This window comes from Mangifera indica, chromosome 8, assembly GCF_011075055.1.
Source record: "Mangifera indica cultivar Alphonso chromosome 8, CATAS_Mindica_2.1, whole genome shotgun sequence".
Taxonomy (NCBI): domain Eukaryota; kingdom Viridiplantae; phylum Streptophyta; class Magnoliopsida; order Sapindales; family Anacardiaceae; genus Mangifera; species Mangifera indica.
The window spans coordinates 8,232,204-8,248,931 of record NC_058144.1 but is presented as its reverse complement, the minus strand read 5'-3'; the positions used below and the strand labels follow the sequence as shown (position 1 = coordinate 8,248,931).

General features: G+C 34.9%; 2 protein-coding genes and 1 pseudogene across 2 annotated transcripts; 2 read left to right on the top strand and 1 right to left on the bottom strand.

Moving 5' to 3' along the window:
* Positions 1–711: 711 nt before the first annotated feature.
* On the top strand, positions 712–3,579 carry LOC123222643 (syntaxin-22-like). Its single transcript, XM_044645519.1, has 7 exons — positions 712–1,124; positions 1,215–1,308; positions 1,395–1,534; positions 1,672–1,737; positions 2,095–2,252; positions 2,375–2,475; positions 3,156–3,579. Exons 1-7 carry the CDS (start codon positions 940–942, stop codon positions 3,219–3,221), a joined length of 810 nt encoding a protein of 269 aa, XP_044501454.1. The 5' UTR covers positions 712–939; the 3' UTR covers positions 3,222–3,579.
* A 1,978-nt stretch (positions 3,580–5,557) lies between these two features.
* Positions 5,558–6,824, top strand: LOC123222620 (annotated as a pseudogene).
* A 6,548-nt stretch (positions 6,825–13,372) lies between these two features.
* LOC123223501 (DNA cross-link repair protein SNM1) lies at positions 13,373–16,123 on the bottom strand. Its single transcript, XM_044646658.1, is given in 10 exon segments — positions 13,373–13,636; positions 13,739–13,796; positions 14,009–14,127; positions 14,343–14,382; positions 14,384–14,771; positions 14,941–15,110; positions 15,113–15,161; positions 15,273–15,388; positions 15,436–15,652; positions 16,107–16,123. Coding segments are annotated over 10 exon segments (1,284 nt in total). The 3' UTR covers positions 13,373–13,526.
* Between the last annotated feature and the right edge of the window lie 605 nt (positions 16,124–16,728).

Sequence of the window (16,728 nt, the reverse complement as noted above, 5' to 3'; positions counted from 1 at the left end):
TCATGATTTTCTTCTTGCGCTTATAAAGTATTAGTTATCTTAACAGAATGAAGTATATTGTACCAATCATACTGAACAAGTAAATCCCAAGTCTAAAAAATTAAGGATCCAATCTTAGTATGATGCTAACAAATCTCAAATTCAAACCTTATCTTTCAAAGATTCCACATCTTTTACCATTCAAACTACCTTTGGGCAATGTTTGCCCTATTTTGCATCAAATAGAAGTGGTTCACTCTGCCAAACTAGGACTTGCCTCTTGTTCTGCTTGTCTTTCTGCCATTTAGCCTTCACACTGCTGTCTTAATTTGCATAAACTGGTTGGAAAGGGATTTTGTACTTATACAGAGGCTATTTGAAGTTACTATATTATTATCTAATTCTTGAAAAGAAGGATGGTTACAAGTAATTTTGCAGAGAAACATTTATGTGAATTGCAAAAACAATATAATTTTGGGTATAAATATTAATATATTATTATATAATTAGATATTTTTTATTTTTTTATTATTAATTATTTAATTATATAATAATATATTATTATTATTTATATATAAAATTATATATAAAAATTCTTTCTTTGATGAAAGAGACGCAGTTTCTCATATTGAATTCGTCACATCAAACAGCTATTAATCTGGAAGCAAAACCCCAAAAAGCTTTTGTGGAGGGGATCTATTTTTGACTGGTTGTTCAGTTGAGCTCATGGTTTCATGGGATACGTGGCGCCCACTTCACAGTAACCTGCCGGCCTCAGCTTCTCACTGATGCAACACAACTTTATCTTTTCGCAACTAGACCACCCACTTCTTTCCCCCTGTCATCTTTGCACCCGCATAATGTACAGTTTTCTTTTTCATTAATTTAATCATGAAATGCACTTGATGCTTTCCTACCTTTCCCCCTTTCTGTTTCCCGGAAAAAGAACAAGGAAAGGAAATGAGCTTTCAGGATATACAGAATGGCGGAAGGCCGGCATCATCGTCAAAATCGACAGTGTCAAAGAGCCCATCACAAGCTGTGGCAGCCGGGATTTTCCAGATCAGTACAGCTGTTTCAGCTTTTCGGCGTCTTGTTGATGCCATCGGAACTGCCAAAGACACTCTTGATCACCGCCAGAAACTGTTTGTTTTTTCACTTTCTCATCTTCAATTGTTTTAAAATCTTTCTTTATTCTCTTGTTTAATCGATTTTTTCGATGGGTTCTCTGTCAGGCATAATACAAGGCAAAGAATTCTGCAGTTAGTTAAGGAAACTTCTGCTAAGCTCAAAACCCTCAGCGAATCCGATCGAGATGCTAACGTCAATGTAATTCTCACTTTACCAACTTGTCTATGTGTATACATAATCTCCTTTTAATTGAGCTAATTTTGGAGGGTTTTCTTCTTCTTCAGCCGAGTAAAAAAATTGAAGATGCTAAGCTTGCAAGAGATTTTCAAGCCGTCTTGCAAGAATTTCAGAAAGTCCAACAGCTTGCCTCTGAGCGCGAGTCTACTTACTCCCCTTCTGTTCCTCAATCAACACAAATAACAATGTATTGATCTGCACACTTGCTGTTTCTCTGTCTCTCTCTCTCTTTTTTGTAAATTTTTACTTCAAAGTTATCTGTCAATAATTTTAAAATTCTAATGTTTGTTGGGTTTTCTTCCCTTTTTTTTTTTTTTTTTTCAGAGAAAGCTCTGGCTCAGGCGAATATGTGGCGTCTGAGAACCAGCCGTTTCTTATGGAACAAAAGAGGTAAATACTTGTATTTCCATCTAGGAGAATGTAAATTTGCTCTATAGATTTATGATTGGCATTTCAACTTTTTTCGTTTGTTCTATTCAACAATTTCAAGATTCATATTTGTGTTACTACTGATAATTCTAGTGCTTTTATGAAACTACGGTGTTATGTTTTCTCCTTATATCGGCAAGAAAGTTGTTGTCCTCTCTCAAAGTACTTGTATTTAGTATCTCATGGTAAAAATATGTTTCCATTTCAATTTAACTTTAGACATCACTTATTTACATTGTCATTACCTGTGTTGAAAAGTTTGGAATTTTTTCATTTTCTCTTTGCAATGAGTCTTCTCAAACATATATATGGGTGCAGGCAGGAGATACTTCTGCTGGATAATGAAATTGCCTTCAATGAGGCCATAATTGAAGAAAGGGAACAGGGTCTGAGAGAAATTGAAGAGCAAATTGGAGAAGCAAATGAAATATTCAAGGACCTTGCTGTTCTAGTTCACGAGCAGGGTGTGGTTATTGGTAAGATGTTAGATACCAAGTCAATTATTATTTTTGTTTCTTATAGCACCATTTTGCTTACCACTTCTGGAGCTTTCTGAAGTTTCTTATCACTATTTTGTTAACTTGTTTCATTCCAATAGATGACATTCACTCAAATATTGAATCTTCTGCTGCTGCAACAAGTAACGCAAAAGTTCAGCTAGCCAAGGCTTCCAAAAGTGTGAAATCCAGAGCATCATGGGTAAGCAGCAGACACTTCAAATTCTACTAAGTTTAAGCATAGATTTGTCCTATCACAATATTTGACAACTTGTGTTTCCAAATTTGAGATGGCTGCTATTGTGTTTAAAATTTTCACTCTGGCTAAAGTCATAAAATTGCTCCTTGTCAAATATCCTAAATCATCTTCAGTTACTTGCATTCACAATCCGCTAACAAAACCAAGCATCCTACTATCTAGACCAAGGTCTTCATCCTATCTTCCTATGCATGCACATAAGATAGAGCTTAACTCCGAACCCCAAGCTCTGACATTTCTCTGCCCTCAGTTTTGTTGTTGAGGACAGTAGCTGTGAAGTGATCTAGAGAGACTTCCATTAAGTATGTGGGACTTAGGTGGTTCATATCATGCTTGCCAAAACCAATTTTTACAGGTGGTGTTTCTTATGAATGCATATTGATTTTGAGGGAAATTTAGGAAGCCAAACATATTCAAGATTTAGCTACATCTATGAAGTTAGAATTCGGACTTATATGGTTGGTTTGATAAGTGATACAATGTTTTTTTTTTTAAAAAAAAACTAACAGTGTGTGTGTGTAATGTTGTTAACTTCCAGAATCATAAATGAGTTTTTGTCTCTGATTTGGGTTGGTTTTGTGGACAAGGAACTCATTATGTTACTGGTGCGCATTGTTTTGCAGTGTTGGTGGGTGCTGGCAATTGTTGTAGTGGCACTGATAGTATTTTTCCTGGTGCTGCTTCTATAATAAAGTGTGCAAGTTTTCAGTGTGGGTTTGCTGGATTGGATGAAAACATTTGCTGCCGGTGCTTGGTATTCTTTTATTTATCATCATAACAACTATGCAGAGAGATGGCTATTTACGCGAATTAATTAGTTCTAGGGTTTGATCTTGTGTGCAATCGATCTTGCTAGCAGATAAACAATATGGGTTTTGTTTTTATTGTTATCTTTTGTTTTGCCAAGTAGTTTTTGTATGTGGATTGAGATACTGGGATGGATGTTGTTGATGGCCAAAAGTCAAATAGTTTCTGTATGGATTGAGAGATGGATGTTGATGGCCAAAAGTCTCACTTATGAATTATCAAGCTTAAGTGTTAAGTAAATCTGACCTAGTCTGTGTAAAGAAAAGACAAAGAAATTACATGTATGCTACATTTTTTTGGCAGCCAAAGACTTATTCCCACCAAGGTTTGCTGTATTTTCAAACTGCTATATAAAAGAATTCAAACATTTAAATATTTATTTATCATTTAATTTTTGTTAAAATTTTTTTATTAGGATTAAAGGTAGAATTATTATTTTACTAGTAAAATTAAAAAAATATAATTTTATCTTATTTTTCTCCCTTAAATTTTAAAAATTGATAATTTTACGCTAATTTCGTTTCTTTGTTAACGGAGACAAAAACACGTCTTCATTTTTGTTTGTTGATGAGGGAGACAGTCAAAAGAGAAGAAAAAGATAGAGATTGTGGTGGTTTGTTATCATCAGAGATGATAGTCAGAGAGAAAAGAAAAAAACTTTAAAGATGTGAGGGAAAAAATTAATTTTCAAAAATAGAAAGTTGAGTTTAGGGTGACATTATCAGTTTTTAAAACTTTAGATAGAGGTAGGGTTGGACTCGAGCCGAGCCAGCTAGAGCTCGAGCTCGGCTCGGCTCGGTTCGAGCCCGAAACGAGTCGGGTTCTGCTCGGCTCGATCGAGCTCGAGCCGAGTCTGAACTGGTTCGGTATATTTTTTTATATAAAACGATGTCGTTTTGATCCATATATATACACAAAACAGTGCCGTTTTAATATGAAAAACGAGCCGAGTCGAGCCAAAAACGAGCCGAACTCGAGCCAGCCATTAAAAAACTGAGCCGAGCCCGAGCTCGGCTCGGTTCGAATCCAACCCTAGATAGAGGGGATAAAATTATATTTTTTTAATATTATTGATAAAATAACAATTTTATCTTAGTTTTAATTGAAAATTCTAATAGAAATTAGATGATATTTGAGTATTTGAATTTTTAAAAATTCACAAATGAAAGTTTAAGAATACGGCAAACTTTAGTGAGAATAAGTCTTTTGGCCTTTTTTGGAAAATAAACTTAAAAAATGAAGGTATTTATTTGGCAATTGTAAGTTTGTTAGAGGAAAATATTATCTTTAAATTGTTTTAGTTTTTTTTAACAGTAATAAATAAAAATATTGTAAATCAAAATTACCATTTAATGGTGTGTTTATTTTAAATAATTTTTAATTATGATTATGGTCAAAATATATTAGATTAAAGATTAATGAGTAAATTGGTATGTATGAATAATTATTGTATTTATTATTAAAATAATATTTTATATTAAATAAATCAAAAATGTAAAAGACAAGAAAAAATTATATCTAATCAAAGGTGAGAGAACAGAGAAAAATGATAAAATAAACAATAATAAAACAAAAGGTAGAGGTTGAATAAAAATATAAAAAGAGTTTGACAACGAGTGCTTAGAGATTATTGTTGATACTCCCAACACTCATCGCATTTGTGGTGGTAGTTAGAGTCTCTTCCTCTTCCACCCACAATTGATGTCGTGAGAGCAAAGGGTCAATGAATCTTTGAAAGTGAACATTTTTAAATTTTAAGTATTCTGATCTTATCTCAAATATATATCATTTTTTCATCTCGATCTCACATAGAAATCTAAGACAAAATTTACAAGATCTATCACAAATAAATGAGGATAGTGCGACAAACTTTTTCATCTCAATCTTACATGTTAACAAAACTAATCATTTAAAGAACATAGAATTGACAAGCATATACTCTAGACAAAATCAACATTTTCTATGAACAATCAACCAGGATAGTAATTTTAATTTTAAAAAAAAGGTATATTTATCTTAAAAATTGAATAAGTGAGGGTAAAATTGTCATAAGATTAAGATTATTTCAGTAATTTTGTTTAACCCAACTGTGATAAAGTAATCTCATGAGTCAATTTTAAACAAAAATTAATAAAACGAAATTCAGATTTCTGGCCCACAAATTAGTGGGCCGGGTATGAAGCCCAAATTGAAATTTACATCAGTTGAATTAGTGTGGCGTTTCTGGTCATCTTCTTGAGTTGATTCAGTCTCGGAAACAAAGCTCTTAATCAATCAGTCAATCCATCCATCGATCAACCAAAAATTTTTACAATCAATGGCAGGTCTATTGTACGAACTCTTCTCCTCCTCAGCTCTTCTCTCAATTGGGCTCTACCACACGATCTGCACGAGTCGCAACTATCTGAAATCCCCCCAATCTTACTCTGCCAAACCCTACCATCCCCTCCCTTTACCTCAGCACCACCACCGTCTCAAACACCTCCAACTCTACCTCCTCATTCTCTGTCTTCTCATCGCCTTCGCTCATCAATGCTTCATTTCTTCCGATTCCGACCCCCTCCTCAAGGGAAGCACCCCCTGTCCACCGTTTCGGCTCTCTTCAATCAGCCCTTGTTATCTTCCTCTTCCTCCTCCTTCCTTTTGTATGCTAATCTCCGAATCCACGTCATTCCTCCCCTTCCCCTCTGATCTTTTCTTTGCTCTTGCCGCCGCTGTTTTTTACCTCCAGTACTCTGTCTCTTCCGCTGCTGCCGCTGTCCAGACCTCCGATCTGCAGGCCAAATGCGACACCGTTTCTGGACGGATTTCCTTTCTCTTGTCTTTGCTCTGTTTGGTTCTCGCTTGTCAGCCACGGTTGTTTGTCGCTGATGTGGCTTTGGGTGGGACCTTGTGTTTGCACGGGCTGTGGGAGTTGCAGACGGGGCTTTCTTTGTACGTGGATGCTTTTATTCCGGAAGGGTGTCACAAGTTGTTGGATGTGGTCAAGGGCGTGGAAGGGTCCACGAAATGTGATGCGGAGGTGTCGAAGTTGAGAGCTATGGCTATTTTGGATCTTTTGTTCTTGGTTCACGTTATGTTTGTTTTTGTTATTGTTATGGTTACTTATGCTGTGGTTTCAAAGACTGTTGCTAATCGGAGAATGGGGTCGTACGAGGCCTTGCCTAATACTTCTGACGCTAATAATCATATTCAGATGAAGGCATTGACTGGCACGCAGGCCTGACATATCAACTTAATCGTGTTCAAACTTTTCAGGGATTTGAGTCTTGTATACAAAGTATGTGCTTTCATTTGATTCTGTGTGTTTTGGCTAATGTAATTGTTTTGAGGAATCATTTGCAGTTAGATAATTGGGGTTATCATAGTATCTTGTTTTGATATGTTTCTGTATTAGTTCAGTCCCCACATCTAATTGTATCAGGCATGTTGTTATATCAACTGACTTTGTGACATTCAGTAGCAGTGTGTTGTTTTCGTGTAAAGTAATGTGATGATAGCTGGAAATAGTTCTAGATGAGTGTATTCTTCATTTCAAGTAGGCAATGTTGGTTAGCTATATGCTTGTAGAAATTTTATGAAGTGATATTAGATTCTTCATGGTGAGGTCTCTGGTCTAGTGCCAGCAGCATTCCTTCAACACAGTGATAGACGGGATATTTTTAGAGAGGAATTGGTGGGATAGAATAATCAGCATTTCCAAGGGGTTTTACTTCGGTTGTTGATATATTGGTCTTGCAATTTATGATTGTTAGGGATGCTAGAATATGGTGCGTAAGTGACTAAGCTCTAAAAAATATTGTTTGTTTTTCTTTTAGGATGGTGATGCATGTTGAAGTCTTTTTGTTGTCTTTCAGTTGCTTGATCAGTTTTCAAGTGGAGATGTTTTATAAAAGATTATTTAACAATTATTATAGTATACAATTAACCGGTTTTTGTTGCTTCTATGCATTGGTTTTTTCCTTGTACTCAGTATCAGTTACTGTTTCTTCCCTTCATCTTCTTCCCTTACTTCCTAGGGTACTTTTTGTTGTTTTATTAGTTTATGATATTCCCATTTTGACTAATACTGGTATCGATATTTGCTGCTACATGTCTCTACTTATTTTGCCCCGTGTTCATAGTTGGTCAACCATCATTTCTATCAAATTTGTTTTCATCCCTCAACATATTTGGTCCAATCTTTAATCCATCAGACTAAACATCATCTATCATTTGGACATGTTATTTCCTATTGCCCTGAATTCTTTGCTAGGGTGCATGGTTGCTGGTTTTTTAGTAATTGATAATATCATGAAATATTGTCATGACTTTTAGTACAACACATGAAAATTTGTAGCCACATAACAGCCAAATTAGATCTCTCCCTTTTTATTGACTAGATCTTTCCTAGTTGCAGGTGTGATTGTAGATTGCCCAATTATGCATTGAACAACTTTTCTAAAGGTAGTTTGAGGTAGGGCTGGAAATGAGTCGAGCCCAGCTCATTTTGGACTGGGCTCGGTTTGGGTTCAGTTCAGGCTTGCTGAGCTTGCTTAATCACATGTTCGTGATTGGGTTCGTGTTCATTGTGTTACGGCTTATTCGAGCTAAATTCATTTCTAGTCTGAACAAACTGCTTTGAATCCAATCATATTTTTAGGTAGGATTGGAAACGACATCGTTTCTTAAGGGTTCAAGTGAGTCGTGCTTGACTCGCGAGTCAAGTACAGCTCTAGTTCGAGTTTGGACTTGGGCTCGGGTTCGTTGTCTTGGATTTGTATTTGAACTCGTTCAAGATATTCTCGTTTCAAATTTAAATAAACTTACTTCGAATCTAACTCTAATTTGAGATGTGGAAAGAGAAGAATATATAGGGGGTGTTTGGTTCTGGGAATATTTTATTACTAAAATTGAAAAAATTACCTTGAAGATAGATTACCTCAAAGATTACTGGATATAAATTATTACTATGTTAGTAAAAACAAGTAGGTATAAATAATTACTATGTTTAATTAGAGGTAATAAAAGAATATTAATATATTATTTTACTTAAATACTTTTTGATATAATTATTCTAAAATGTTTTTTATATTATTTGTTATATTAATTGAAAATATGATTATTTTTGCCCTAAAAAATTAACAAACAAATGATATATTATAATAAAATCAAGAGTATCTTGGTAATATTTTAATATCTAAGGTAAAAGTGATAATCAAATTACTTTTTATGTTATTTGTCACATCACTATTGGTAATAAAATATTACTAAAATATTTTATTACTTTTAAACCAAATAAAGTAATATAAGTAATAAAAGATAGATTACTAGAGTAATCTTTAATCCCCCTAAACCAAATGCACCCTAAGTGTAGATGGTAAATGTTAAGGTTTCATAACATTTATGCTGAGGGATTTAGGTCTCGTTAACATGTTTGCCCTATATTTTAAAGAATGAAAACATGTACTACATGGATATTGTGACACCCTTAAATAAATCTTACATCGTTAAAGCACGAAAGAGATATTGAGTTTGTGTGTGCATCATACATATTTTGGGAATGTTTAGTTTAGATTGATTAAATAGTTTGTGAACTTTTTAACCGTTATAGTGCATTTTAGGTTGCAGAACTCAAAAGCAAAACTATGATAGATTGTGTATTCAAAATGGATAATATGTTTTTGTTTTGACTTGAAATTAACGTTGACATATCTGTGGAGTGTAAAGTTTTTATACTCAGTCAACGGGCCAGTCCATAGGTTAATTGGTTCAATAGATGATGTCAACATTACATGGTTCAAATTTTACAACTAGTTTTAGTTATATTGACATTAGTATGAGATCATGTTGATATTAATATGATGGAAAACCAGTTTAACCCTACGGTTGAATCTCTTCCCAATATGATTTATCTAGTTCAATCTTGGGTGAATGGTTAAAGCTCGTTTTAACTATGATTTGGACAAGATTTGTCACCAGTATTCAGTTAGACTAGCCAGTTCAATAAACACGAGTGGAGTCTAGAGTTGGGGAAATTAGCTTTTGCTCTTATCTTGAGTTCTGTTGGAATCCTTTTCAATTTTTGCTAGGAATTTTTTTATCTCTGCATCATTTGTCATAGATGACAGATGGTTTTTCTCCGCCACAGTAGCCATAAGAAATTTAATCAACTTTGTTATGTAATTGTACGAGAAATTCTGCTCATAACAAAGTCGGGTGAATTCAAAATTTCATTGTTTACTGTCTCCCCTCTCTCATGATAAATTTTTATAGGTGATTATGTATTACACTTTTTTTGGCACTCGCCGGCTATTTATGAACAAATCAATTCATGGTTTTATGACTGCATGTTAGAAAATCTAAGCATGGGATCTGAATAGACAAGGTAACTGTATGTTCCTCTGCATTGGTGTAGTGTCGAAGAAGCCACAAGGTGAACTATTAAATCTCTGCTTTTTAGTCATGATTATGGCGATTTAGCCATGACAAATTTACAAACTTAAAACAGAAGCTTTTTATAATTTGCTAGTGCCACATTTGTTATTCGGCGCTTTTCACACATCATTCTGGAGAACCAATGTGGATTACCCAATTGAAGCCCCGTGTATGAACAGATAATTATGACTTGAAAAGAGGCTAGCAGCATCTTTTTTTTCTTTTGGCCTGTTGGTATGTATTGTATATACAACATTTTTTATAACAGAAGAAAATTTTAAATTAAGAGTATGATTTTGAAATGTTGCTGGGGAACTTGAACTCATGCTTTGAAGTTTGGTATACCACTCTTTTGTTACTTAAATTACGTTTGGGGGTTTATTATATATATAAGGCCAAACGACTATTTCCCACCCAAGGTATGCTGTAATGACAAGTTTCCCCCCTTTAACTATGGAAATACCAAACACCCACCCATGGCAGTTAAAAGTAACGGGGTTAAGGGTAAAATTGTCATTTTCTCTATAATATTAAAATAAACTAAAATATAATTTCCTTTTGCCCCCTAAAGTTTGAAACAAAATTTTTCCCCAGCCTAAGTTTAAGAAAATGGTAGTTTCACCTAGGGTTTGGTTTTGAAATCTCCGGCGACCTCTCCGGCTCGTTGCCGACGGCTTCTCCCTCCGAAGAATCCTCTCCTTCGGTGATCGGTTTCCTCCCATTTGGAGGCCGATCGTCGCCGGAATTGTCTTCTTCTGGAAGACGATCGTCTTCCCAGACGAAGACGACGGCTTCGTCTTGTCTGGAAGACGAAGAACTTCGTCCTTGTCTCCCACCGCTTTTTCGGCGACGATCGGCCTCCAAATGGGAGGAAACCGATCACCGGAAGGAGAGGACTCTTCGGGAGGGAGAAGCCGTCGGCAACGGAACGGAGAGGTCGCCGGGATTTCAAAACCAAACCCTAGGGTGAAACTGCCATTTTCTTAAACTTATGGGGGAAATTTTTGTTTTCAAACTTTAGGGGGGCAAAAGGAGATAAAATTTCAGGCGTTAGGGTTCTGTTAAATTTAACTGGCCATGGGTGGGTGTTTGGTATTTCCATAGTTAAAGGGGAAACTTGTCATTACAGCATACTTGGGTGGGAAATAGTCGTTTGGCCTATATATAATTGCCCATTAGAGATCAAATTCCATTGTTATTCTGACCAATCATTTATATGCTGATTATACTGGATCATGCCTGAGTCCCACATCCACTCTGCACGGTCCCTGGCTGGGACTAAAAGTGATAATAAAAGGACAGATGAATAAATCCGGAAGCCTCAACTCAATTAGCCGACGGGTTCATAGCTTTATCTGCCTTCTCAACATGGAATTCTACAACAGCATTAGTAGCTGATAATGAAATTAAGACTGCAGGGCAAGGTAAGGGGAGATCACTATAATACCCTAAATCTTAACGAGATTTCTTGTTTTCATTTGAACAAATAGTTCCGTCACCTTTATTTGATTGGCAATTAATTTTTTAGATTCCATCTATCACAATCTAACGAATGTGTAAAATTTACCCTTTACATACACACGACCCACTTCTTTTTCTTGCCAGCTGCTATTTGCATACATATCCCAATAATGAAGAAGGTGCTTTGCATTTTCACTTTTTAAACTTTTATCCTCAGTTTTGTTGTGCATTCCATGAAGGGTCAGTTTGCGTAGGGCGATGTAAACAATAGACTGGAGTACATTGTTGGTGCCACCAATTATTGAAAATTTTGAGCAAGTTTCTTCTTCTTTGTCCCGAAAATATGGTGACTATGACTTTTTGGCCTTTTATCAACTCTCAATCCTATATAAAACCCTTCCACTCTGTTGCATTTCTTCCTCCTCCCATCTCCTTCATTAATACGCATGACTGTTTAACGGTTGTGGAGGCTCAACTTCTTCTAAACTCTCTCCCTCATAGGCTTCCAATGCTAAGTCTCGTTTCAAGTTTGAACCATTTTTCAAAGCACAGGATAGGGTTGGTAACCCTATGAGGGAAGAGCTTAGAAGAATTTTGGAACTCTCCCCACTAGTCTTTTCTGGCTGAATGAATCTTGCTATCAATGCTTTCTCTGCAGGGTTTTCTTTGCCATACTACTCCAGAGACTAGTCTCAGGATCCTACTTTCAATTACGAAACTATTTTAAGTTTTATTTTTGTTGCTCACCACAAGCTCTTCTTTCTGTCTAACAAGCTAATCTCTCTCTTTCTTTGGCAGGTGAGTAGATCATATGGAGAGCATTATACCACCTATATTGTCCATTCTTCTTTCCAATCTGTAAAAAGCAGCTCAATCATACAAGTTTTTGTCATCATGCCTATATCCATTATATTAAGTCCCACCAAAATATATATATATATATATATATATATATATATATATATATATATATATATATATATATATATAAGCCCTTTTTTTTCTTTATATACGTGACAAATAGACGCCATTTTGATAGGCCAGAAGAAACTTGTCAGTTCACGGAGCAGGATTGGATTAGTCTCCTATCTGGTGAGGCAAAAGCATGTGGTTGTGACCGGCTTTTTGTATCCATTCCTTCTCGCACTCCCGTCAGTTAGAAGTTGATATGAACAACCAAAGCAGTGAATTCTCTAACGCCGACTTCCGCAAATTTGCAATATAGGCCATCAATAACACGTAGACAATCAACATATTGATAAGGCTCTCCTGAGCTTCTGAAACTGAGCTTGTCCTGTAACTCAATTGCGGTTTGAGAATAGTGATACAGCTTTACTTGAGAATTTGCAAACTGGTTCTATGAAGTATCCTGTCTTGCTTTTCACTTGATTCAAGTCCCAGCCAGAATCACTTGGTTAGAAGTTTAACCAGTAAGAAATATTTCCATCAGCTTGATAATTCTCAACTGATATGGGAGGAAAATAAGTATCCATCTTTTATCTGAATTCCCAAGAAATCTACTCGGTATCAAAGAATATCACAACTCAAAATATAAATTCATATATGAATCAATTATGAATATTACGGTTCTGTCAAAGATGCAGTGTACTTTTAGCATTTTAATTATTCTTCTTGGAATTAACGCCTATGGATAAAATTTTATACACTAAAATTGAAACAAATTAGCAGAAGTTAGTGCCAATGATCAGTCATTAGCTCCGCAACCATGGGCACTCACACAACACTCAAAAAAATCCTATGTTCAGGAATTTTGGCTTCTGAAAGCAAAAACTGTGTCTACATTGGCCAATCTTGGGAGGGGGTGGGTGGTGTGGAGATCCACAAATTTATCTACTTGTGCAAGAATTTAACCTTTAAGCCACTCTCTGAAACAGGATTGCAACTAGTCTCGTTAGCAGCATTCCCTGTCGGGCCTCAAAAACTGGGAAACGGTAGAAGTTCGTTCATGATCTGGTCAATGAATATGATAAATGTAGATGATTCATGCAAAATACCAGTTCCATAAAAATTGTTTTTCCAATATGTAGATATGAATCAGATCCATATGTTCAAGAGTCAGACCTGAACAAAATCTCACAGCTCTGTGAAACTTAGTGCTGCTTACTATATGGAACTCCTGCAAAGATAGCAAACAAGTTTTGATGATCCACCATGCTATAAACTATTATGGAACAACTAACAAGTACAGAATAAGTCATAATTTGCATCTCACACCTAACCTAACATCCAGGATCTCAAGCAAAAAGAAGCAAGAACCCATGATAAACCAGTTCCACCATATTCAAGTCTTAACTTAAGTTACACATCGAAATCATCTCACCATAAATTGTAATATTGCCTCTATAGATAGGCTTAATGAAACTGAGTTGGTTCCACATACTCTCTTATTAAGTCCAACCTGAAATAAGTCAGAGTTAAACAAAAAATAAATAAATTTCTAAATCTTTTGGGCAATTGTAGAATCAAAATTAAGAAAGTTGAAACAGCATATGCTACTCACCTATTGGCCAAAATGCCAATACTGCTGCATACTGATTTGTGTAGGTCTTCACGTAATCCTTCAGGATATAGAGAACAAAAAAACTTCAAGTTAGTAAAATTGGAGATCAATTAACATGGAAAATATGTCCCTGTAGAAAACAATAAGGGAAAAGGGAAAGATTCAAAATCTAACCTAAAATCACTATGCCTCAAGTTTGAGCTTGTGTCAAGAACCTTCCAAGTCAGTGAGCTGAAGCTCAAATTTTGCCTAAATACAATTGAGTCAAACAATACTCAACTCCACACAGCTAAGCACATCAAGTACAGAAGTGTTTCGCTGTGTACAGAGACTCCCAGAAAACTCATGCCAATCAAAGGACTGCAAAACCCTTCTCCGTGGAAAATTGCATATTTTAACCCAAAACATTGTGAATGATATTGTTTAGCAAAATTTAAACCAATCACATTCCCACTGACGATAAAAGTTACAAGAACCACTCTTATGAGTAGCAGTACAAAACCGAGAGGTGCATGTAAGTAAATGTATGTTGTGAAATCAGGACTCATCTACAAGATGCAGTTGGGAACAGTCTAAAATACATAGAAGAAATTATACTAAAAGGTGAACATAAATACCCCTAATGCCTAAGAAAAAGCAAGAAAAGACACATTCTTCCCCAATGCTATATGCACCAACAATAACAAGAGTTCTGGATTGTTTCCCAAGAAAGTTTTTAGTAACTTTGATAATGGAAACCAGAAACAAGGAAAATATTACACAAATTATTTAAAGAAATATACAGAAAGATAGCATAAAATCCACCACTTAACAAAGTTCTCATAAGAAGCTGCTTACTTTTATTTTTGCGTTGCAATATGTAGTATCCAAGCAAAGCACATTAACTCGATGGCATACAAGCAGAGGGTAAGTTTACATCAGCTTACACGCCCTGAAATCACCAGTGTGCAAAACGCATTGTCCATATTGGAGACGAAAATTAATTAGAGCTGCACCTGGGCAGTGATTAGCCTCTAGCAATTTCACTTCGCTCCTTCAATAACAGTTCGGCATTCAATTTTAAAGAATTATTACATACATACATTCATACATACATACATATATACATACATACATATATATATATATATATATATATATATATAACGCCTAAAAAAAAAAATGAGCAGCCCTCAATCAACAGTCACCCAACTCATATTAACAAGTTCATTGATGAATCTAGATATATAAGGCCCTTACGCGGACTGACAGAGAGACACACCTTAACAAGGCGAGCAGTCAGAGGACTGCGATAAAGAGGTCCATGTGACCGTCATTTGCTTAGACCAACAAATTGATCATAGTGAAAATGACTACGAAAATAAGCAAAAAAAAAAGACCTTCTATTCCCCAATAGCGAAATGCATCAACAGTGAAAGTGCTCCTGTATAACCAAAAGGGATTCATCATCATTCATCACAACAAAGCAATAAACTTTAGGCTTAAGAATGGACTCTGAAAGCAAACAACGAAGCGGGTAGCAAAAAAATCCAACCAGGAATCTTTTTTTATGAAGGGCAAGGGCGTTGAACCCGGTTCTTCAAACGGGTACTTATGGATTTTGTTGCAGTCTAGAGTTTCTACCGGAAGGTGAAACGGAGCCATTGGCATCTAAATCTGATTATGATTCTGTGTTTAACCCCCATAACCCATATCTAAAACAAATTAGCCTGTTTCAAATTCCTTTTTGTTTGCAACAAACAAGACCAGTCGTTTCCGCACTGATAAAAATCAGACGCAAAGCTCTTTGCTTTCTCTTCTTCATCATCTTGTTGTAAGGGCGGGAAGCCATTCTCATCGTGGAGAAGATCAGAGGATTCGTAAATATCATCATCAAAATAAAATTTATGTAATTCTGCTTCAGCCTTTTTGGAACTTTCCGTGGAGGTGGAGGGAAATGGAAGATAGATAGATTTGATCGTTTTTGTTATTTAAATTATTTTTATAAATGTAAAAAATAAAAACATAACAAACTGTCTGAGAAGCTTAACAGGTAGAGCTTACCAACTTTGTATTTAATATCACTAATATATACTTACTTATTTTATTTTATTTTAAGTATATAAATTAATATATATTTCTATATTTAATTAAATAATTATTTATTATTTTATTTTTAATTTAAAATCAATCAATTATACAATAATATATTTATATATTTAAAATTGAATAAATATAATTTTATTATTAGTTAAATTTTAGTCATAATTTGTAATTAAATAGAAAGAAAACAAAAAGTCTCAATATAATTAATGAATTATTTATATATCTGAATAGTTGACTGATAAAATTAAGATCTACTCATTTGGTTGCTGTTTAAAGGGCAAACGACTTATTCTCAACCATAGACTGTTGTTTTCTCACATTTTTGTCTTTTATTTTTGAAAAACTATTTTATCTAATTATGAGTTGTTAAAATTAATCAAATTTATTAATTTTAAAAATTTATCTTTTTTTTCTTTCAAAACACTAAAAACGAATAATTTTTTATCATCTAAAAGTTTAAAAAATTATATTTGTCTTCTATTAGGTTTTAATTTCTTCTCTTCTTTTTTGATGATTAGAGCTGACTAAGACTCTCAACAGCCCACCCTCTTCACCTACGATCGACAACCTTGATTGAAGGAAGACGAAAAGGCAAATAATTGATCAACAACCGAACACAAATCTTAAGCCCATGGCTAAATCACCCATGATTCAAAGGCCTTCCCACCTTTGAATCATGCCAAATCGGTCGTCTGTGACCTTAAGATTTTTGTTCGATTGTCGACCAATTTGTCGCCTTTTTGTCTTCCTTGGTCAAAGTCATTGATGACAAGTGAAGACAGTAGGCTATTAAAGATTTTAGTTGATTTGATTGTTGGAAAAGAAAAGAAAAAATTATAAACTTTATCAAAAAGTAAATATAACTTTTTGACTTTTAAGTGAGAGAAACTGCTAGTTTGTAGGGT

Bases quoted from the DNA above. Each gene is read 5' to 3' on its own strand.
- LOC123222643 (XM_044645519.1), top strand. From the start codon at position 940: ATGAGCTTTCAGGATATACAGAATGGCGGAAGGCCGGCATCATCGTCA. The intron at 1,125-1,214 runs GTTTGTTTTTTC...GTTCTCTGTCAG, and splicing joins CTTGATCACCGCCAGAAACT to GCATAATACAAGGCAAAGAA. The intron at 1,309-1,394 runs GTAATTCTCACT...CTTCTTCTTCAG, and splicing joins ATCGAGATGCTAACGTCAAT to CCGAGTAAAAAAATTGAAGA.